Here is a 24,212-nt window from a genome sequence, read left to right on the forward strand (position 1 = left end):
ATATATATATATAAAATTTGCAATTCATGCTTTTCTGTTTGAGATGGGCTGTTACTGCCTGCCACAGGATTTTCTCACAGAAGATGCTGAAAGTGGAGGCAAGGCTTCAGTCAGGTCGCTCTAAGACAATAATTAATCCATTAATTATTTTAAAATAAAATAATGATGCGCATTAATTTACAGTACAAATCCTCAGAATTTCATGTTTTTTAAGATTTAAAGTCATTTGAAAGAGTCGGAGATCTGTTGATGCACTGCTGCCGACAAACCACGCCCCTGACACAGAAAAAACAAACGAAAAAAACTTTTTGAAAATCGCCGAATCTGAGGAGCAAGCAGAGAGGATGGTTACTATTTCAACGCCAACATGTCAAAAAGACAATTAAGTTTACTGTCTTTTTTCAAAAAAAAGGAAGAGTTGCATGACGCTTCAAAACGAGTCAGAAAAGCCTCACAAGCGGCGACGACGGCAGCCGCAGCGGTCACGTTGACGATCAGAATCGCCTGCAGCAAGAGGCTAGCGCCGCTACAGCTAGCTAGGTTCACCTATAGATAGCCAAGCCGGGGCAGTAGGCTGGCACCGTGGCAGCAGCTGGTTAGGTTCACCGCCAGTCGGAGCAGGAGTCAGCTCCAGCGCTAGCAGTCGGCCAGGTAGACCACCAACTGCCGGAGCAACAGGCGGGTACCCCGGCATCAGCAAGCCAGCTACAACAGCCGGGGCAAGAGGCGGGAACCGCGACATCAGCTAGCTTACAGCAGCATTCAGGAGAGGAGAGCGCACTGAGTGGAGAAGAGTGTAGGACGTCCAGCGACAGGTCAGGGATGGGATGATCTCTAAATATCGCAATAATAATGGAAGATTTGAATAATAATGGAAGATTTGTGTGATTTATTGTGAGCTCATTTTTTATTTGTTTTACAGGTTAGACCTGTTGAGAAATGAATTGCTGACTGTATACTTAAGTCCCACCTGTGGTGACGTAGGCATTTACCTGTGCTGCGCAGAGTTGCCTAAAATAATTGTAAATTATCCTCATAACATTTATACCATGCCTATTATTAGAAATTGAGGCTTGCAAGTCCCACAGCATGGCAAGTGGGCATTTGTATGTTGTTTTCAACATGATTTCTGTTTACGTTCATCCCGGAGCTGTCCTGTGTACTTTGAGTTCCGGCACCTTATGATTTACAAATTAAGCACTGCTTCTACGTAGTAGCAAACCGCAGTTAACCATCTTGGTTTTTGTGCGACAGCTTGAAAATTGCACAGTGAATAAACACAGTGCTTCAGAAACATTTCATAACCAGAAAAAAACGGAAACATTATTGACTCGCCAAGTTAGTCACCTGACCTTTATCCCAATTAGCATGTGTTTCATTTCTTCAAGACCAGACTGAAGACAGAAAGTGCTGAATTCAAGCAAGAAGTAAAGCTGGCCACAATACAGGGCTGGCAGAGCATCACCGAGGAGATGCAAAGTGTCTGCTCAAGTATGTGGGCGACAGACTGCAAACTGTCACTGGCTCCAAACTATTTTACTCTTAGTTTTCAATTTGTTAAATTGCTTCCAATCCCCTTTACTGGCTGGGAATCTGTATAAAAAATCTCCATGCTGTCAATCTGATGTGGATGCTCTAGCCTTCAAATTCAAGCTGAGCCAGCACTTGAGGCACACACGCATTGTTTCACTCAAAAACCAGGGTGCAGCTGCATAGCCTACACAACATAAGTATGTGTCACTGCATATATCTGACTGCTTTGTTTTCTAGTCTTTGCAGACGAAGCAAATGTCCCCCTTCACTGAAAGTCTACTATTGTCATCTCACTGAGAGAAATTAGTGGAAGCAAATTAATTTAGCTGGAAAACACTCTTCAAACACCTCAGCTCATCAAACAGGGAGAATAAAATGAATTTCATTTAATTTGATAAGATTAAACTACAGTAAAGCTTCTATGAAAATATGTATAAATTGTCAGCCTTATACCTCTGAATTAAATTTTAATCTGATGAGAATGAGATACATAAAAGCAAGGTTGGTTCAGGAACATGATGACTCACCACATGGTGCATGTGTGGTAGTATGTTGTTTCAGTGACTGTCTAATAGAAGGCCAATTGATTCAGTGGTATTGTGAGGATTATTCCAGCAGACAGATCATGTTTAAACATGAGACGTAGATGTAATGCTGATAAGCTCTCAGCTCACCCTATAATGACTGCTAACAATGCTTGCATGGCATTTTTAATGAACTAGATTATTAAAAAAAAAAAATAAAAGAACACTTTGAAAACATCAGATCTCAAGGGAGGAAAAAAAAACATGCTATCTATACTGATATGGACTAGGTAATATGTTGGGATTGAAAGGATGCCACATCATTTGATGGACATGAAAATGATCGACCAGCAGAAGACTGAATTCTAAGACACCCCATAAATCAAAGTGAAAAAAGATGTGGCGTGTGAGTCCATTTTGCTGACATTTCATTGCAGCAATTAAAAATGGTGCTCAGTAGTTTGTTTGGCCCCCACATATATATATATGTATATGTGTATATATGTATATGTGTGTGTATATATATATATATATATATATATATATATATATATATATATATGTGTGTGTATATATGTATATGTGTATATATATGTATATATATACACATATACATATATGTGTATATATAATGCATATGTATATATATATGTATATGCATATATGTATGTGTATATATGTATATGTGTGTGTGTGTGTGTGTTTGTGTGTGCACTCCCAGGCTCCATATGCATAGTGACAATTTTTAATCTCCTTTTGGGGTGCACAACCCCAGACCACTAAAGTGGTAAAGTATAAGTTACCACAATGTGTTTAGGTTGGTAGTCATCTTGTAAGTGTTCTTCTTTGGCTATTAGTTACACACAGCAGTTGTGTCTTCTAACATACTAATCAACACCTTGCTGAGCTTCTGATGCCAATATCACTCTCTCTCTCTCTCTCTCTCTCTCTCTCTCTCTCTCTCTCTCTCTCTCTCTCTTTCCCTCCACCAGCTGCACAGAGTACTCACTCCTGGTGACAGATGATTGAAGGGTCTAAAATCAACACCTGACTGCATGTTGATTGGGATGTTTCTCTGCTTGTTTTTTGAAAACCCGTAGCGCATGTTCTTGTCTGGGAACTTGCAGCATTTCACAAGTTTTTGTTTATCCAGGTGTGACATGTGAAATATGCTGAGCTCAAATGCAATCTGACAGTAGGGTTTTGATGCGTGGGATATTCAGTGTTCGTGGAGTTCTTCTAGAATGGTTCGATGCATGTCCAAGTTCATTGCGCCCTTTACTGTGTTTCTTTCTTTTCTTTTATTATTAACATTAGTGGGGCTGGTAGAGTGTTGACATTTTTCACAGGTAGTTGTCTTGTGGCATTATTAATGGTTTACCACCATAGCTTTCAGGAAAATTGGAAAACAACTGTAAAATATTTCAGAATATCTTAATTAAAATTAACAGAGGTTGATGCTACATGTTCTGTTGTTACAAGGTTCTTTGTTGATCCTTTCACATTAGTTTCATACTTCAACTAAGACCAGAAGTTAGCACAAAAATATGATGCAATTTAAAGTAACACATGAATGTCACTGCCTCACATTTATTATGCAACTATGAGAACAATTATTATCCCACGGTAGCATAGGATTAGACAGGTGCCAAAAAATACCCCCAAAAAACAAAGTGGGCTACGAAATTGTTGGGAATTGTAAACTTAACCATGACATTCATCTGCATCAGTTCCCTTTAAGGACAGTCTGAAACTCATTTTCATCTGATTTTATTTGTACAACCTGGATCATTATACATTTTATGATTTTTTCAGTGCAATCTTATATAGCCTGTAACCTTTTTTATGAACAAAAAATACAAAAATAGTTGTCTATGCTGTGAATCAGGCTGTATTGGTAACGAAGTAGAAGTAAAACAGAATTGGCAGGTCAGACTAAAAAAAATCTTGAACTCAATCAAATCTGCCAAGAAAATTGTCATCCCTGCCTCCTTAATTGTGTGCTATCAGTTGGTGGCTGATTGCATAAAGCAGCAAAACAAGCATTTTTTTTTTTAAAGTTTGAAACTGTAAACTGATGAAGAGAGTTAAATGTATAAAGCAGCAACTAAGTCCCAGATGTTTTTTTTTATGCAGGGTTAATGAAGAGGTGTCTCCTTGTCAGATGCAATGAGGTGAAGATATGTGATATTTGATAAATAGCCAATATTGACCTGGCAGTCCATAAGAAACACCTTCAAGTGCTATTGGGCCAAGAATCCTATTTGGAGGCTGAGCAGAGAGAGGATATGTGAGTGACCCCAGCATGGGAATTTGTTTCCCGCCTCTTGTCCTTTCTCTCTCTCTCTCTCTCTCTCTCTCTCTCTCTTTCTCTGTCTCTGTCTATGTCTCTCTCTCTCTCTCCCTCTCCCTCTCTCTCTCTCTCCCTCTCTCTCTGTGTTGCCCTTTCTGGGAAGTGCAGCAGCCTGTCAATAACTGTCAGAGGCTGTCTCAGTCAATCAGGCCTGTAAGGCTGCCTGGGCCTCTCGTGGAACAGGAGGATCTAACAGAAACAACCTATAACTGACACAGCTCCAGATCTATGCTCTGTAATCACAGGGGAGCCCACCCCTCAAACTACAGCCCTGCCATGCTGGACAGATGTGCCGTGTAATTGCTTTTCGTACAATTCAACCTTTTAAAATTGATCACAGGCCATGTAAGGAGCTTCACCGAGGAGTGCACGGGCGGGGATTATTGCTTACCTATGTCATGCAACAAAATCTGTATGTGTAAACAGTACATACAGCTGCTGTAATGCAGAGAGGCTGCACACATTGAGTCATCACCCACCATGGGTCTAATCCACCCCCCTCCCCCCGCGCTTGTGTTCGACAGACCACAGCACATGGGGAAAAAAAGCTGAAAATGTAATTTTCTTCTCAGTTTCTGCCTTTGAGTAAGTGAAGCTGCAAAATACTATAAATGCACTGCATTCACACACACGCACACACACATCTGTAATTTGTGGGGCTTTTGTGGTTTCTATAAGGCTGTTTCCATTCACCATTAAATATTGCCCGATAATTTGTAAATAACCCACATAATCACAAGCAAGATGCGTTTCTGGTGACACAACTGCATGTTTTTAATGAGACGTCAAGATATTTGCAGCTGTGTATTGGGCTACATAAGTAGCAGTTTTAAGGGGGATGTCAGCAAATTTTTAGCTGCTGTGTTCTAGTTCCTTCTATGGCTTTGAATTTTTCCCAGAACCAACCAGACCTGGAACCACAGTGTTGTCATAATTATCTTAAAACAAATTAGCATTTTCATTTGAGAAGAAAACAAATGTTGGCATTGAGCTTGAGCTTCTCACTGCAGGTTTGCTCAGGTGCAATTACAGTCCCCCTCTGGCCGAAAACTTATCATCAAGACAAGGCACTGGTAAGGAGGCCAAAACCTCCAATGTTGAAGTGTCACCAGGAGGTCTGAAGATGCTGGGGTGAGAGGTCCATTGTGCACAGCACTGTATCCGCTGTCTAGTGTTACACAGGTGTACTGATCGCTCGTTCTGCTGGACATTTTCAGGATTATTCATGAATGCATAATTTTTCCTGACATATACAAATGTTTCATGAGACCACACTGTCTGGATGGGTTCTGCTTTGAGTGGGTTTTGTACTTGTGTGTGCATATGTTGGTATATTTTTTCATGATTGACAGTTATCGGTTTCCTGTGCTGTAAATTTGTTTTTTGGTCTCAGTGGTCATTATTAGGACTTATCTTTATTGCCAACAACAACATGAGAGTTTCTAACTATATCAGTGCTAATCGCTAACTGAATCAGACATTTGCAGCATCCCTGCAGACAGGCCCTCTGTCAGAGTGAGGGCCTCTCATGCACTACCAGTGGATATTTTTTGTGACATCCAGCACAAGTCCCCCTCACATGTCCATCGTTCATTATTTGCTGTTTAGTGACATTAACAAACATTGTTGCTCTGTTTTGCACCCTCATTGTTTCCTGTATTCGGCAAACATGGGTGAAGATCGTCTTGTTTGTCCCCTGTTTCCAGCTCATCACATGGATGAGGGTACCCACAATAATAAACTACATTAATCTTGTGAGTCGCGTTTATCAAATTGTATAATACAATTTATATTGTCAGTGATTCGGTTAAGTGAAAAGGGGCCTAAAATTCATGCACATTGAATCTTGCACATAGAAGGTGCTTAATTTGATTACCTATAAATTTGTATGGGAGTATGCACCATTAAAGCACAGTATCAACTAATGTGGTTGTTGTAATATGTGTCACCAGCCAAAGACACTGGTGATCCAGAACAACTCTGCTTGACTGCATGAGTTCCTCACCATTCTTCATTGCTGCCATCAGTATTTGCCACATAAGCACAATTCTTGGCAAGTATTTTACTGTTGTGTCATTATTCCTTTACATGAATATTCTATCACAGTAATAGTTTAAAGAATCACTGGTTTGATCTTTACCCTGCTGAAGTGTTTTAAGAGCAAGATACCGAACCCCTAATTGCTGCTGATAGGTGGTTGAAGATGGCACTGTGTGTGTGTGTGTGTGTGTGAGTGAGTGAATGAGGCAACATTTGAAGTGATTTAATTTCTGCTACTGTAGAAAGATGCAAAATATATTGTTTATTTAATATTCACGATGTCTTGACATATTTACTCATCTCCTGACAAGTTTGAATGGTGTAGTTTTCTGTTTGAGACTCTAGTCGGACCGATTGGATTATATTTGATTCATTTGATTGATATTGATTTTTTTTTCTACCAACCCTGAAAAGATTAGCATGAATATGGTGAACTTAGTCTCATCAAAATGACCCCAGAAGGCTCTTTGCTATGTTAGCACCCTTACTGGTGGCAGATGAAATACCACATATATCAATTAGCAAAACCATCATGACAATGGAGTTGTTTTCAGATGTGACATGAATCCCCTGATAGAGACTGGCAATGCAAAAAACACAAAATGAGTTTTGGGGGGGAAAAAAAAAAAGGTTTTTAAATATTTGACTGAAAACAGGAATGTGGGTTCTTGTTTTGTTTCTTTGGACCTGACCTGACCTTCAGACCTGACCTGTGCAATTTCTTGCTGCATAACATCATTTGACTTACTATGGCTACGAGACAGTGTCTAGTTCTTAAAATGCTCTGGTAGTCTGACGGACCGTTTAGGGGCCTTTGAAATGCAAATAATTAACTTTAAAAAAAACAACAACTCTAGCTTCTCACCCCCTGAATATATTTTATGTTTTCTGAAGCCTAGAGGATTCTAAAATATAGCACACAATATATACAAGCATTTATTCCTCCTAAAAATATATTGATTTATATCTTAGTGTTTGTATGTGTGGGTTATTTTTTGGAGGCGATCATCTGTCTTGGAGCCATCACTCTGTCTATCTAAGATACAGAGAAGACAGACAGTATTGGACCGAATAAGCTTGTGTAGTTAATCACTGATAAATTGTACATTTCTGAACCTGGTTCTTCATGGAATCTCATCGCAGCAAGTGTTGAGGAACGGAAAATCATCTAATTATTAAAATATTTGAATATCTAGTATCTTCTCTTCCATCTGCAATGAGAAAACAAGTGTAACTTTATGAAGTGGATTGGTGACTTTATTTTAGCTTACTAATCACTATATACATCACCAATACTGTTTTACTAATTATGCTAGCATGTGAGAGATGTCGCAGTATCCAGGACTGTGAAGAGGACATAATGTTTACATGCCCGTCACAAGACAAGACACATTACAAGGGTATTCATGTATAGCACCCGCATCAGTACTACACGTCTTCCAAGGCTTGAGGTATTTCATGGACTCAATCGGCTAGCATGAGAGTAAGCGTCAGGGAATTGTATCACAAATAGGGTGTAGTGTGTGTGTTTGTGTGGGTGTATACAGCAGTGCCTCTGTCCTTTCACTGTCTGCAGCACCTATATTCTGGAGTTCATCCAGCGGTCTTGCAGTCCTGCCGTGTGCAGAGCTGCATTTTTGTTGAGCCACTCTTTCTCCTTTAGTGTCAAGGATTAGTCTGACATCTCCTGACTCTCTGCCTTTCAAACGAGGAGGACTCCTGCTGAAAAGCTGAGAGGCTGCTCACCATGTAAAGCCGATACTGACACTGCTGACGCTCCTCATCCCTGCCCTACGCCTAGCTCAGCTCCTGTAAAAAATCCATGAGCACTCCCCAGTGATTTTGCGCATGTGAGAGGAAGAATGTGTGATTTTAAAGGACTTTGACTGTTGAGCGGCTGTGTGAAATAGTAATGTCCGTCTCAGTCAGGAAGCCAGGCAAGGTGAGGAGTATAGTGCTGCCAACTTGATCTTCCAGGAACACTTCACTGCTGAGGCCAGTGCACAACCTACGGGCACAATATGTTTGTGTTGTGTTTAGTTCTCTGTGTAGTTAATTGCAAATTGTAGGAAAGACTATTTTTTTTTTTTTTTTTAATCCTTGTCATTTCAAATGTCCCCATTTGGCACAGACCTGGTACTTATCCTAAACATTTAAATCTGTCTCCCTGCACAGAAACTCCCAATTACTCCCTATTATAACGTTTAACCAGAACCGTTAAAATGTTTCATGGTCCACTTTTTAACTTTAAAAATAGATCTAGAGAAGTGACCAGCCCTGCTTTACTTTTAATTCTGCTTTGCTGCTCTTAGAAGATTGTGTTCATAATTGTAATAAGCTTGCTGAAACTGTGTTACTGCATTTGACTCCCCCTCCTGCCGGCACTTTATGAATTGCAGCATCACGTACAGTACATTTGCTGTACTTCGTAACAAAACGTGTGATTTTGTTTTTGTTAATTGTTCTACATTATAAAAAGGATTAAAACAAGGACATCAAAAGAAGGTTTTGACGTTCAAGTTTGAGATCCCATCTTCAGGTTACCTAGTCAGACTTATCTAAAAGCAGAATAAACACATGTCTGGGATGGTCAATGAGCAGCACCTCTGTGTAAGCAGAAGGGCATATTTGAAATATACAAATGCTTTGCCAAATCATGTTTGTAGTCCAACCTCCATCGACTGTGACATGTAATGAGGATTGCTGGCCTCACTGACCGCTGGTTAGTTGCCAGTACTGTAAAAGTAAAACAGCTCTGTGAAAGCACCGTGACTGCGAACCCATCCATCCATTGTCCAGCCCACACTGGCTCTCTCCGTGTTGCCCTGACATGCTTCTAAAAGACTGTTGATTTGAATCTGATTTTGTTCTACACGGTCCCCTGACTCCCAGGCATTGTCAGCCAGCCTGAGCCGACAGTGCCACCACCGTGTCGCCTGTATCCCCGTATGCAGATTGACACCCAGGGCATTCATCAGCTGCAGGTCGGCTGCACTCAGCCTCCTGTTAAGTCAGGTGGAAAGCTGTAACTGGCAGTAGATACGGTGAGAGAGAATTTTAGAGGCAGTGTTAAAATTAACCAGTGTAATGAGGAAATAAGTGACTTATTGTGCCACAGTCATTTTCTTCATTACGGCTGATATTTATGAGCATCCATCTTGAGTGGAGCAGCCAACAGCTCCAGGTTTATGGAGCATGTACTGTCACCTTGTTCCAATTATCCTCTACCTTTTGAATGCGAAACATTAGCAGAAAAGGGCACATTGCAACATTCGTTGTTGTCCAATGTGAAAGAAATAAAGTGTCTCATCTAGGGTGTGTGCTGCTATTTTTGCTCCTCATAGGGATTAATAGCTGATTAGAGTACGGGTGCTCATTGGTGAGAAGACGCAGGACGGCAGGGGGTGTTTCATGGCCTCAGCATTAGACATGTCAGTGCCTTAAATTGTGTTATTTCTCTGTGGTTGGACAATGTCAACGTTATTATCACAAATTGAGAAGCTGTTTCCTTGATCCATATTCAAAACTGGCATTTGTTATCACTAATTAACAAGCTAAAGACAAAAGAATATATATCATTCAAAATAAAATTACCCTTCAGAAGAATGGGAATGGTGCCTGTTTTTGAATACACTGTAATCCTCTGAGCTTTGAGGGCTTTAAGGGAAATATTAGAAATACAATGTGAATTTAAATCTGTTTCGGAAGCTGCAGGGATTCACAATCGTCTGGAGCATTTTTGGTCTAATCAGAAATAGCAGATGTACTGTGCAAGGCTATATCTATACACACATATGAGTTTCAAAATTCTGTGGGTTTTGTGTGTTTAAATGAAAAGAAAAATACAAGAATTTAAACCCAATATAATTGTGTGTTGGACCACAACGAACTGCTGATTTTTCACATCTGAGACTCACCACAAGAGAAAATAGCCATTGTATTTTGATGAGAGCTTTTGAATACAATCCCCAAACCTTCCTTAAAACCTGCTCTTAGACTTCAAAAATAAAAAAAAACAAGTTCAAATGTGCATGAAGTAGGGCTGCACAAGGGATTCAATTTTTCTATCACTTTTCTATCATTTTGGCTTCCTACTATAAAGTTAGCATGATCATTGCTTGATCATGTTAATTTTTGATAATGAAAGAAATGATGGTGTGGAAGGTGCGTACTCCACCCAGAGAATGAGACCTCTGCTGGAAAAACAAATCCAGCAACTCCTGAACCACTGCCTTGTCGGTCAATCCCAGCCGTTACACCGCCAAAACTAGTTTGCACCAGGGTGTTGATGCCATTGCGCTATGTTGAGGTACTTTGTGTTGTCAATGGTGGGTTTAAACAGAGATTCAAAAATAAATTTGTGTTGGAGTAAATGCATGTTTGACAACAATTAGACTTGATAGCTGAAAAGAGCTCAGACTAGAGGAGGATGTAATGTAGTTCAGTATGTGGAAATGTGATGTCATTAGGCATATCACTCACAGCTGTTGAGCTGTACGCCACTGCAGTGTAACATTACATTTTCAGGGAAGGGCACTTCAGGCTATAAATCTGGCATTATGTTTTAAAGTTTTCTCTAAACTAAGCTACTCTTTATGAATGTAGTAGGGAAAGACAGAGCATGTGGGACTGGACAGAACAGGAATCAGCTAACACACTACCTGCAAAGAAATTTAATCTTTTTAGGCCATTAGTATTCATAAAATAAAATAAAAGCAAGCAAATGCACAGTGCAAACCTAGGTGAAACCTTGAAGGTGGCACTAGCATCGGTCTTGGGTCCTTTCAGGCCATTGACCCTGACGTCTGGTGCTGAATCGCTGCCAATCTGGCTTTGAGGGCTGAATGAGCAAAATGTATCATATCAATACACCGTTTAATTTTGATGAAAAACAACCGTTTGACACTTTGTGGGTTTATTTCCTAAAATCTGTCTTTCCATGTTTTCTTAAAATTAATTGATCCTCTCTGATTCAGAAACATCATTTACAGACACCAAACATGACAGATTAATTTTTTTTTGTCCACTTTATGACATGATGGATGAGATAGATTTTTATGGCTATTGATATTCATGGAGCGATAAACAGATATCACAGATCCCCTTAGTAAAAACCTTTGACTCTAATGTGTCAACATCATGAAATATTGAACCTGAAGCCTCATCCAATAGTCAGATCTCCACTGCAGATGTGTGCATATTTAATTACATAATGCATAATTTGCATATAAAATAGCATTTCAGAAAACTTGTTATCTGAAAAACTTATGAAAACAATATGCTAAATTAATGAGCAGCCAGCCGGTCTCTGTGGATCTTGGCTCCTTAATGCAGCAGAACAGGGACATTTTGCTTCTTGTCAAGAGGACAAGAAGTACAGTACGTGTATCTCTCAAAAAGTTTCTTCATTCCATCAATGATTTATTTGAGTAAATTCTATACTGTATTTTTTACCGAAAGAACATGCATTTTCAAAGTTTTTGGAAAAGAACACACACTTTCTAACAAAGTTTATAAAGTGCACTTGATTGGCTTTTCACACACTACTTTAACCTTGATAGAGTTATAGAGAGTATCAGCTAGACCAAGGGAGGAGACTCATGCTGGGATGAAACAGAGAGCAACGATTATAGCAAACTTGCAAGTTGTCAGGGTTGATGGGAGCAGCAACAGGAGGAGGTAGCTGCATATAATAGTCCAGGATCAAAAAAGGGGTAAAATCCCCCAAATGAGGCAACCAAAAGCAGGAGGGCAGAGACAGTAATCCAAAAACATTACGAGGTCTGAAACACATGAAAGCACACTAGATACTCACTGGAAAACACACACACACACACACACACACACTGCAATGTTAGGGACCATGCGATGATGGTACTAGGTCTGGCAAAGACTACTATAAACAAGTACTAACAACAAACGATACATTGGTGTAGAGAACAAAGGTGAGAGGTAAGACAAGAAAAAAAATGTCAGAAACCTTGGAAGTGCAAATTTAAAGGCGCCCAGGGGTGCAATAGGGCAGTATATTGATTAGCATTATACACAGAGCAGAAGATGGAATAAGCAGCATGATACATGGTGCTAACAGGGTAACAGTAATATCCATCAGGGATGCCAGGGAGTGAACACAGCTACAGAATCTGATTTGTTTTATCTGCAAATGTGTCCAGACTAAATAAATATGTGTCTCATGTTTGTCATGAAATATTAATAAGCAGTAGTAGAGTAGCTGGAATACAAATGGAACAGGCGTCTTCATAACAGAATCATGAGAGGGAATATGGAATAATATAAAAGATTGATAAAGAATAATAAATATGAGTGTTTGACATGACATAATAGTAAATATGTCTGGGTGAAATAATCATGAACTGCAAAGAAAATAGATAACAACTCATTAGATGAATATCAAACAGTATATATCTTTTTCAAACATAAGACCAGAGTCCTCTTGAATGACTACGTCCCTTTTTCTGCATATTTACCTGTGAGACTGATGTGAACCAAGCATTTAAGATCTCCAGTGATACCCATCAATGTACTGGTCCGGATGATGCTAGAAGAATAGTGAAAGCAAATGTCACAGCCAAGAGAGATAGAGGGAGAGAGAGAGAGTGCTACAATACATTGGTTGCCATATACTGTATTCTACTCATAAATGCTAGACCATGCTACCTGCTATCTCTGCTGTTCAGTGGGGCTTCAGGTCTTCAAAGTCTTGTTTTTTTGTTGGGTTTTTCTTGTATTGGCGACACAAGGTTGCCCTTGATGCTCATACCCCCCCCAGGATCACTGATGTGTCCCCACCAACCACAAGGTTACTTCTTTCCTCCTCAGCAGATTTTATGTTATATGATTTTAATCATCAGGCCACGTTGAAACATGCGTCTTTTTCCCCAGCGAGCCATCCATGATCATCCCCTACCATTTACTGAGGTAGTTATTGGAGCACAAACCAGGATGAAGAGACAAGGCGGGGCTAAAGAATCAGTGACCAGCTGTTGTATAGGAAATGTGATTTGTTTTATTAGACGATTGGAACAATCGACTCACACGGTGGTTTGGAGGATGTTGGAGAGCTTATATCTTTGCGATTTTATTGATCCAAGATACAATCACAACAGCAGCTACAATCGATGCAATTTTTCATGTAGCCAATGTCTGTAGGGTAGCAAATCTGAAGAAATACCTACTTGAAATTAGGTGACAGCAATGTAATTTTGTGACAATATAGCTAATATTAATCCTTCACATCAATCATTTCATCATAAATTATTAATTGAAAGAAAGATGTTGTGATGATGTCTTCAATCTGTAGAATATGATGTGTAGCAGGAAATCTTTGCAGGGCCAAAATATCGAAGAACTTTTTGCACATGTTTAGCCCTGATGGCTAAGCATCATGATTTCTTATCCTAAGTGTTGCACATGCCACAATTATTCAACCAGGCAGAGCCCTCAAATCTCAATACTGATACCGATATCTGTGAAGAAACACAGAGATGAGGAATTCCCAGAAGACGACAAAATATTTTATTTGAACAACTACAGTGTATTAGATAAGTGAGTTTAAACCTGCAGATGAGTGTAAAAAGATATTCCATTTTACCACACACACAATAAAGGAAGAGGATGGATCTGCTAACCACACTTGAATGAACAGAGCGACGCTTCTGTCACCAGACCAAGGAACAGAGGGGTGGGCACTAATACACTGCAGCTTATCACTGAATTAGATTGATTAAAACCAGGGAGCAGGAGGTACCACAGGCTGTCTACTCCTACGATGGCCAAAAGGGGACATTTCACCAGCCACACATGGCTGCTTTTTATATATATATATATATATATATATATATATATATATATATATATATATATATATATTTCCATTTATTGCATATTAAATAAATGCCTCATTCAGATCAGAATTGATTGTTTTCTTTATAAATGATCTTTCTATCAAGGATTTCACATACGTCATGTTCGCATGAGTTCTATATCTGGTGTTGGAGCAATATTGTGCTAATAATTTGCTCATTTTAGAGCTACCTGGAGGTGAATGATCTTTTAAAGATCCTCTCAAAACTCAGCGGAAGACTCCACACTAACTGTGGGGGGGTTTTAATTAATTTTTGAAAACAAATCTCCTACAGACAAGTGTCGATGAGGCGCGCAATGCACCAGGTTTCAACAAAGTACTGACAGTCTTTTAAATCTACCCGATTGCCCACAGATGACAATGATGATCACCTGCATAGTGTCAAAATAAATTGTTCCTTTATAGGGAAGAAGATGAAAACTTCAAGAAACAGATTGTATTTGATGCAGAATATGTATAATTCATGCTGCACAGAGCTGAGATGAAGACAACCTCTATGTGGGTAGAACAGCTTGTGGTACTAGGTGTAATGGCTTGACTCCACATGTGGTGATATATGTGGACATGGAAAGGCTGCTCTCCCCCAGAGAGCACAGACTCCGCTCAATTTGTAGGGCTGCCTCTGATTTTCAAACATGGCCACATTGATTTCTTCACAGCACTTTCTTTTGTGGCTGTTTGTGATTTAAATGGCATTTATGACATGAATACCTAATGGGCTGAAATTTAGTTTAAAGCAACTTTGGTGAAAGGCAGCAGTTATCCTGACGAATCCTGACAGGTGTCATTTTTGCATCAGATGTATATGAAGTACCACAGGCCACTGATAGGAGGAATCCATCCATCCATTTCCATTTTCATCTGCTTATCTTGTTGCGGGGGGGCTGGAGCCAATCCCAGCAGCCTTCAGGCGTGAGGGGGGGTTCACCCTGGACGGGTTGCCAGTCCATCACAGGGCCAACATATAAAGACAGACAACCATTCACACTCACAGCCACACCTACGGGCAATTTGGAGTATTCAATTAACCTAGTCCCCTCTTGGTGTCTTTGGACTGTGGGAGGAAGCCACACAGGCACAGGGAGAACATGCAAATTCCACACAGAAAGATCCAGTGTCCGAGCCGGGGCTTGAACCCGGAACCTTCTTCCTGTGAGGCGACAGTGCGAACTACTGCATCACTGTGCTGCTAATAGGAATCCATTGACTTTAATTCATCTTCAAGATGTGTCCCTCTCTTCTACCACTATGATGCAGTGAAAACTATCCAGCTCTTCCCATTCCCGCTGGACCATTTCAGCCAGCATGTTGTCAGGACTCCCAGTTTGAAGCCATTAGATTTGTTTTTGGCAGTTGCCGGTTGTAACCACAGCTAACCATTTTTGGATGGCACGCTGGTGCCAGAGAGGAGCGAGTTGTTCTTATTCACTTTACAAGATAATTATTGTGCTGCTCTGAACATTTTTAAATAGTGAAACTGAGACTGTTCACTGTGGCAATAAGAGATGGAATCATTTTCTCAGTGCCGTCCATACAGTCTGTAAGTGAATTTGCCACTGATGCCAACTGGACAAAATTCAGGTTTTTTTGCATTGGCCTCACGTTTCGGTCCAGAAACATGTTAAGGGCTTACTGAGTGAACAAGTGACTTACTTGACTCCCCATAGTTGAGAAGGGACAGCTCGGCAGTCGCCAAGAGTGCAGAATGTCAGGATAGTGCTGCAAGTGATGTGTTAAACTCAGGTAATGGCACAAATAGCAGACAGTTACAGTGGCTGAGAGGTGCAGATGCGCTGCAATTTCAGCTGCAAACAGAAAAAAAAACTTTGTCCATTTTACAACACGTGCAAAGTATAAAGGAGATACTCTGCAAATACAGACAACACAACCAAATATACAAACATGCTGCAATGACCTGAAACACCTCTGTTAGGAAAAACATGCAAAGTCACAGGTCTGCGTTTTTGTTGTATAATTGATGAGGTTCATGGTGGTGTTTTCTTGGTGGCGTTTGTCCTCTTTAATCGCACCTCTCAACTACCACCGAAAGGACACTGTGTGTGGAGAAAAAACATTATTAAATCCATCTGAAGGCAACAGAAGGAAATCATGCCAGCTGGTTTTTCAGTTTCATGTCAGTTTAATGTATGGCTTCATCAGCTTTCCACCTACAATTCATTAACTCTCTTGTTCATGGTTTAACGTGATGCTTCATTTGGGTCTGAGGAGATTTCTGATGAGAGTAAAGCTGGAAAATCTTTGTTCTCCTGCTGTTTACATCATCAGTGATTTCCACACACATGATTTGTATTGAATCATGATCATATAGACACCCAAGTCATTCATCTCTTTTGAAAAGGAAAAAAAAAATACAACAGGAAAGTTGCTCTGCTGCCTCACATCACTTCTGATTAAATCAAGTGTTCATTTGACCCATTTTATAATGCTAGTACGAATAATAGTTGTGATTAAACACTTTTCCCTGCTTGTATATAGTCAGCCCAGATTAACTAGTCTTGCCTTGTTAGACCTAAAATTGTGCTGGTCATCATTTAACCCCTTGACACCTGAACTGATTTACCTACATAAAAAAACAGTAATAATATTTTTGTTTTTTCTTTCTAGCTGATGCTAAATGAAGTGGAGATTGTTAATTTGTCTGTAGTACATAGTGTAGATATAATTTTACGTCTAAAGCAAATTAGCTGAACTGTAAAAATAGTAAAACATTTATGGAAATTACAGGTTCCTAGGTACGTAATGAATGTGCACAAACTGGCATTGGAGAAATATGCAAGTCATCTCAGCTGCAGTCTGACTGGGAATGGAGTTGTGAATTTGCAACACTCAGCGTCAAGGGCTTCAACAGTCCAAAGATATACTACATTTTAGCCCTTAGTACTGGCCTGGATTCAGGGTCCCTCTTTTCCAGTGATGAATAAATAAAAATGGTGATTTGTACTACAGGAAGCTTGTGCAGTAGCAATATAATAAAGACATTTCCCTCTTCTACAGTCGGTGATGCCAGTAAATGATTCCTGTTCATTCACCCTCGTCCTTGCCAGTTTGTTTTGTGTGTGGCCTCTCTTTACACCCGCATCCATTCATTTACCCATTTAACAAGGACAACATTGATTGAGAGAGGTGGCGAGAGGGCCGATTCGATTTCAAGGAACAGAATTGGATTTGATGGTGGGGTATAATCACTTTCATGGGCTTTTACAGCACTGAATAGCTTAGCTGGAGCTGTCTTGACGGGACTCGGGCATAATTCTGAGAATGACCCCGGGGATGGCCAGAGCACAAACATCCTGTTCCTTATTGTACCACCCTGCTTTGGTCTCTGTGCTTCAGGCTACCGAGGGGAGGCACAAGCAGGAAGCCATGTGAATTTCTTAAATCACTGTTTCCAAAACTGTGCTCAGATCGATGAGAACAATGGTTGTCAACTTGGCTGGGTGTTCGCCAGACTGTCGGCAGCACAAAGGCTGTTTTTGTGTGGACCAAAATCAGAGCCATGTGGTGGAGATAAGATGTACTCCACAGCCACAATTTGGGTAATCAGTCCCTTCCTAATTCCTCTCCACTTGGTTCACTCTGATTTCATTCATCTGAAAATTGCTCAGAGGAGAACAGCTTTGATAAAATGGAGGGCGAATTGTACTCTGTGTGCAATTTGCTTTTCTATAATTTGTTAGTTTTTCATGCATTCAAAACATTGTCCACTGACCAATCACTGTCACTGTCTAAGCAGTTTCCATCATATAGTACTTGTGAATGTTTTACTGCTAAATCGTGTCTACAGGTGACATTTTCTACTTGCGTACATAAAAGATACATTTAGAATAATCATGTTACTTCTGTGTTGGTTTGTAGGCGCTACTGGGGAAGCTCAGACAGATGTCCTACCCTCGGTGCAGGGCACCTTGCCGCACTTCATCCAGGAGCCAGGAGACGCCTACATCGTCAAGAGTAACCCCATTAAGCTGCGATGTCGAGCCGCGCCTGCCTTGCAGATTTTCTTTAAATGTAATGGAGAGTGGGTGCACCAGAATGAGCACTGGTCCCAGGAGTACAAAGACCTCAACACCGGTAAGATTAGAGACCTTATTTCAGTCTGTTATCCCACCGACTGGAACATAAGTCAAGTCATGTATGATGGAAGATGTAAACACAAACTTAAGGAGGAGTCGAATGCAGTATATTATGTTTAATATTTGAAATAGCAACAATGTACAATGTATAACAATGTGTTCAAGACAAATCCACTTGTTTTAAGGTTCAATGAGTAAAATGATTTATTTGCTGTTTTTTTTAAAATAGTTTTTGCAGTATTATAACATATATCATAATACTGTTTCAAGTTTGGAATTTGTGTATTCTTTCAATGTAAAAACTTTTTCAGTTCCATCCATCCATTTTCTTCGGCTTATTCCAGTTAAGGGTCGCGGGGGGGACTAGAGCCTATCCCAGCGACTACGGGCGAGAGTTGGGGTTCACCCTGGACAGGTCACCAGTCCATCACAGGGCCAACACACAGAGACAGACAACCATTCACACTCACATTCATACCTACGGTCAATTTAGAGTATCAATCAGCCTCGTCCCCAAATTGCATGTCTTTGGACTGTGGGAGGAAACTGGAGTACCAGAGAGAACCCACACAGGCACAGGGAGAACATGCAGACTCCACACAGAAAGATCCTGTGCCCGAGCCAGGACTCAAACCCGTAACCTTCTTGCTGTGAGGTGACAGTGCTAACCACGGCACCACCGTGCCGCTGACTTGGCTGATTGATACTCTAAATTGACCATAGATGTGACTGTGAGTGTGAATGGTTGTTTTTCTCTATATGTTGGCCCTGCGATGGACTGGCGACCTGTCCAGGGTGAACCCTGGCTCTCGCCCGATGGCTGCTGGGATAGGCTCCAGCCCCCCCCCGGCGACCCTTAACAGGATAAGCGGTAGAAAATGGATGGATGGATGGATGGTAATTCATTACCATAAATTTAATTAATGCGTTTTTTTCATTACTATGGCAACTTGACTAAACAGATATGACCTCAGGTCTGGGAAACTGATACAGATGTATCATGTGGTCGGAGGCCCTCAGTGATCATTGTGACTTTGCTGTGTAGCATGTAAACAGAATTCTCATGTAAACACCTTAATCTGAATCTTGTCTTATTTACAGTCAGGTCAATAGTCAAATTATTGCATCCACGTCAACATAGTCAATGTTTACTTGGAAAATGTGAGGCAATCAATTGTGACTGACACTTTTTATGTAAATTTTCAACACTCATTTACAATGAACAAGCAGCATGTGTCCGTCCATCAGTCCTGCTGCTGTGCAGTGTACCTTGTAAAGGGTGGCAGGAGACTCGATCCTGGACTGACATTGGCTTCACCTTGAACACTTCACTAGTCACATGGAACTGTGACACAGAGAGACTGACATCTAGTCAGCAGTTAACCTGTGCTGTACTTTTGAGGTGGAATAAAGGGAGGACATGTAAAGGCAATACATCCTACCTGCATGTTGTGTTTCTAATTTCTTTAGTGGCTGGAAAAATCTCAACAGTGCCCCGTAATTGAGAGTGTCAACCATCTTCTTAAATTAGGCAAGACGTTGTAATAAGGCATACTGACTATACTGCTTTTTTGTTTGTTTGTACAAATAAATACACTTTATTTGTACAAGGTAATACTTTCAAAACAGTACTGGTTTTTAATACATTTTTTTTATCATTTGGGTATAAAAATTACATGATATATATGGGAGCAGGGCGACATTTTTAAAAATAGACGCACAGATGACAGTTGTATTCGTGAATTGTGTGTGTCTGATTTTGATTGCATCATGACTGAAGTTTTGATATTGTTGTGACAAACAATCGCAGAGCACGACGTGTGTGTATTTGTGTGCAAAAATATTGCAAAAATTTGAGTGTAGTTCAAATCTGAAATCAAATTTTTTTTTAGCTTTTCAATATCAGACCTGAAATATCACATTTATGATGTAGATCACAGCAACAGTTAAAGATAGTACAATGTTTATTTTGCTGGAACTTAAAAAAATATTGTGTATTTGTATAAGTATTTACTTTTCTGGCTTTCAGTCCAATGTGTCTCTCAATGCCACGTTTTCCATGTTTGTAAAATGACAGCTCTGAAAATTAATTGATTGACCTATGATTAACCTTAAACATGAAATTTTCTCAGTTAAATGTGAAGGGTGAAACGTGGTTTACATATCATAGCAACGATGAAGCTTTAAATGGATATAATACAGACTGCAGCTATATCTGTGAGGAGGGTGGCATGGGTCACAAAAATTAACATTCTGATTAATAGCAGATGGATCTCAGCTTGTGAAATAGAATGTCATTAATTCCAAAAACCTTAATTACAGCCTCTAAAATGTAAACAGCTGAGCTCATTACATGATGCAGAGCTGTGGTCTGCACCTGGGCCAAGCTGCCTACCTTTACCTGTGTGTAACGGTGACCTTGCTGAACTATTGAGGCTCACACACCAGATGGTTGTCGTACAGTAGTGTTGTCAATAGCAAGGATCTACTTCTGTTCTTTTATTTGACAAGGATTGTTTACTTCTGTTGATAATACGGTAATAGGTTCTTCCTCACGTATTAGTGTAGCATTTGGCCTGTGGATGGTTCCAGGTCAGGGCCAAGTCTACTTACTGACCTTGAATACGAGTCAAAGGGGCCTTTAAGACAGAGAGCAAACACAGACAGCTTCAGTAATTGGTCGAACTACTGTATGTATGCAGGATGTGCTCGCTAAAGCTGTATAATAATGTACCACATTAGCATCATTTCATCATTCACACACATAACTGATTTTCAAGTCTCTTCATGACCAAGGCTAAGAAGAAAAACTACATGCAGCCAATTTCATTATTCATTTGAATAACATTTTAGAATTAATATTAAATGCAAGGACAGCCACCTTGGAGTTCATTACCATGGAGTAGATGTCATAGGTCACCCTATAACATCTAAAGAGCCTACAGTGGAAGAATTTCATTAGTGTGCTTGGAAAGTTTCATTAAACCCTTGAAGGGAAAATTAATGCGTTTGATTTAGCATGAAAATGGAAAACCTAATGATTCTGACATATTTAAAAGTAACATATCGGTGCTGGTTTGGCAGGTCAAAAGTCCACTTTGATCAAACTTTAAAATTATAATACCAATGGTTATTTGTCAAAGAGCACCCATTTGATCTAAAGCTCCTGGAAACTTTCTTTCTTGCATATTTCCTTTTAAAGCAGTAACAAAGTATTTTAAGAGTTTAAAACTCAGCTCAGTGCTTCATCAGGACTCTTTGAAAAAAGATGGGATCTCATTTGAGCATCTCTTAATTGAAATAGACTGATGCTCATCCCTCTTCAGAATCTTTCACTACAATCACTTCATCCACGGTGAGAATCAATAGAAAATACATCTACAGGACATTAAAGACATTATTCTGAAAAGAAAAGAAAATATATAATTAAATATTTAAGTTCTAGTACTCATTCTCTTTAAATGGTTGCAGAATGTAGCTTGCCAGTTGGAAAGGATAACCTTTAATATTCAACTAAAAAACCTGAAAAATGAACTGGCAGGATATCTAGGACGAAGGAACATTGTAAAAAAACAATTAAAGGAGCTTTCTAATGACCTCTTTGACCTTGACATAACCTAACAGTCCAGTTCTGTGCCTGTGCAGCATTGGGGTTTGTCACAAGAATTTCCTCTTAATGACCTTTAAATGATAGAGACTGGATCCGAAGAATCAAAGTTTAAGTTGAATTTATTTTCTTGTACAAGAAGGAGCGTTTTCCAATGCAACACTCAAGTGAGCTTATAGAGAAAAGACCCACTTTGGAGCACTAACAGTTTGTTTCATGTACCTTACAACTGGACATTTCTGCTTACTCCTGTTTATACAGACACATTCCACAGATATGGTCACATATCTTCCCAGTCCTCTAAGAAATGGCCAGCTTTAGATCTTTAAATCAAGGTGGCATCCTCCAGACCCATCTGTTGACCTTTTATTCCTTTATGACCCCCACTAACCTATGCGAACTGCAGGATAAACCACAAACCCCCATCATGGCATGTGAAAAGAATTTTTATAAAAGGGTTGACCACCCTCAGTTTTGGATTGCAGTAGAAAATCAGTTGAGTATGAGGCTTAGTATCACCCTGTATCTTTTATAGGTTTGAGCTGAAGCTGATAACCAGAACTAAAGAACATTAATTTGGGATACTATTTCATTTTGTCAAAACAGAACAAGTAGCATGGTGGCTCAGTGGCGAGCACTGTTGTGTCACACAAGGTTTGAGTCTGGTTGTCCCAGTTCCCCTCTGTGTGACCAATGTGCTGGCAAAAGATCTTGGGTTTGGTCCCTGGATGCTGCACGTGGCCTCTCACTGCACGCTAGAGAATGACATAAATGTAGAAGAGAAAAATTTTGTTGCATTGCCTTGCACAATGACAAGAAAGGCTTCCTCCTCTGCATTAATTAGTAATGAAAATAGTGATCAGGAGTTGGTATCAAAGTCAAGGTACTGGTATTGGATTTTCTTTCACAACAATGCTTAACCCTGCCCTTTAGTGCTTACTACTGTAATCAACCAAAGAAATTCTTGGTCGACTGAAGCCCTCAAATTTTGACTAAAAATCGACTGATTTTATATATGAAAAATATACTGTGTCAACTATCAGCACAAAACCTGTTGAGGAATATTTAGACAGTTGTTTTTGTCACGTTATAATAATTGACCGACACTATCATTTCGCTCTGTACGTGTCCTGCGCACAGAGCGAGACTGAACAGAGGACCTCAGCATTGCGGCTGAGACACAAATAGACTTTTAACTTAAAACTTTACGCTCAAACACAAAAGGCAAGTCCACTGTAAGAATTTTTACAATTAAAACAAAAACAATTATCAGGCTAAAACATTGAACTGTCAATTCTGATATGTTCATATGTAACAGGGTCGATCATGCACTGTACATTACTTCAACATTTTATTTTTATAATCACACAAAACCTCTAAATAGATTGCCATTTGTTTGACATATTAACTCTGAGTGAAACTTCTGTAGCTAAGCCCCTGTGCCCCCACGTACACGTCCGGGGGACACACCTACCCGTACTGAGTGCCGCTCCCGCCTTCACCTCTCCCCCTTTTGCCGCTGCATGCTGTGGGAGAGGGGCTAGCTTCATGCTACATACTGAAGAGGTGTTTTGTTTTCGTCTTATTCACGCCAGCTGCTGTCCCAAATAAACGGAGATCGCCTCCAAAGATAATCCTGGTGTCACGACGTGATCATTACAACACAACGCAGAAATCAACCGGTTACACATATACTCAAGACTGACGGGGCAACCTAAGGTGGACAAGTTAGCTTACCGTTTTAGGTGATACGCCGTGTTTGTCGTGGAGCTGTGATATACAAACTGTTGTTTGCAAACTTTGCATTCAACTTTTTTCCCATCATCTATTTTCATGAAATGCTGCCACACTGCAAATGTCTGTGACATGGTGGACGAGGACTGACTTTAAATGAAACCGTCAAAATTAAATATACATTCATCAAACCACCAGACGCTGGCCTTCTAATACTCTTCAGTCTGTCTGTCTCTAGTGGGTCGGGCGAGTCCAAAATAGCAAAACAAGGGGGGTGTTCAAAGATAGATTATCTGTGAAACAGGGGTGTTTTGAAAACACCCCCATGAGCACTTGGTACTTTCCTCCTGATGAAATTAACGTGGCAAAAAATCGACCAATCAGAATTTTGGTCGAACCAGAACGTATTGACTAATAAATTGACCAGTCGACTGTGAGATTA

The 24,212-nt window shown here is 40.0% G+C and overlaps 1 protein-coding gene across 3 annotated transcripts in view; it reads left to right on the forward strand.

Moving 5' to 3' along the window:
• The window catches only part of unc5db (unc-5 netrin receptor Db), a 224,408-nt gene that overhangs the window by 82,621 nt on the left and 117,575 nt on the right, over nucleotides 1-24,212 (forward strand). For 2 of the 3 annotated variants that reach the window (XM_086207110.1, XM_086207111.1), the window contains exon 2: nucleotides 18,212-18,427. In XM_086207110.1, the coding sequence (XP_086063236.1) occupies nucleotides 18,212-18,427 (216 nt within the window). Of the gene's footprint in view, nucleotides 1-355; nucleotides 816-18,211; nucleotides 18,428-24,212 lie in introns of those variants that run through there. The other variant, XM_086207112.1, reaches the window with a different exon arrangement.

This window comes from Aulostomus chinensis, chromosome 6 (genome assembly GCF_037954235.1).
Source record: "Aulostomus chinensis isolate RoL2024-O1b breed Wild chromosome 6, RoL_Achi_v1.0, whole genome shotgun sequence".
Classification (NCBI taxonomy): Eukaryota; Metazoa; Chordata; class Actinopteri; order Syngnathiformes; family Aulostomidae; genus Aulostomus; species Aulostomus chinensis.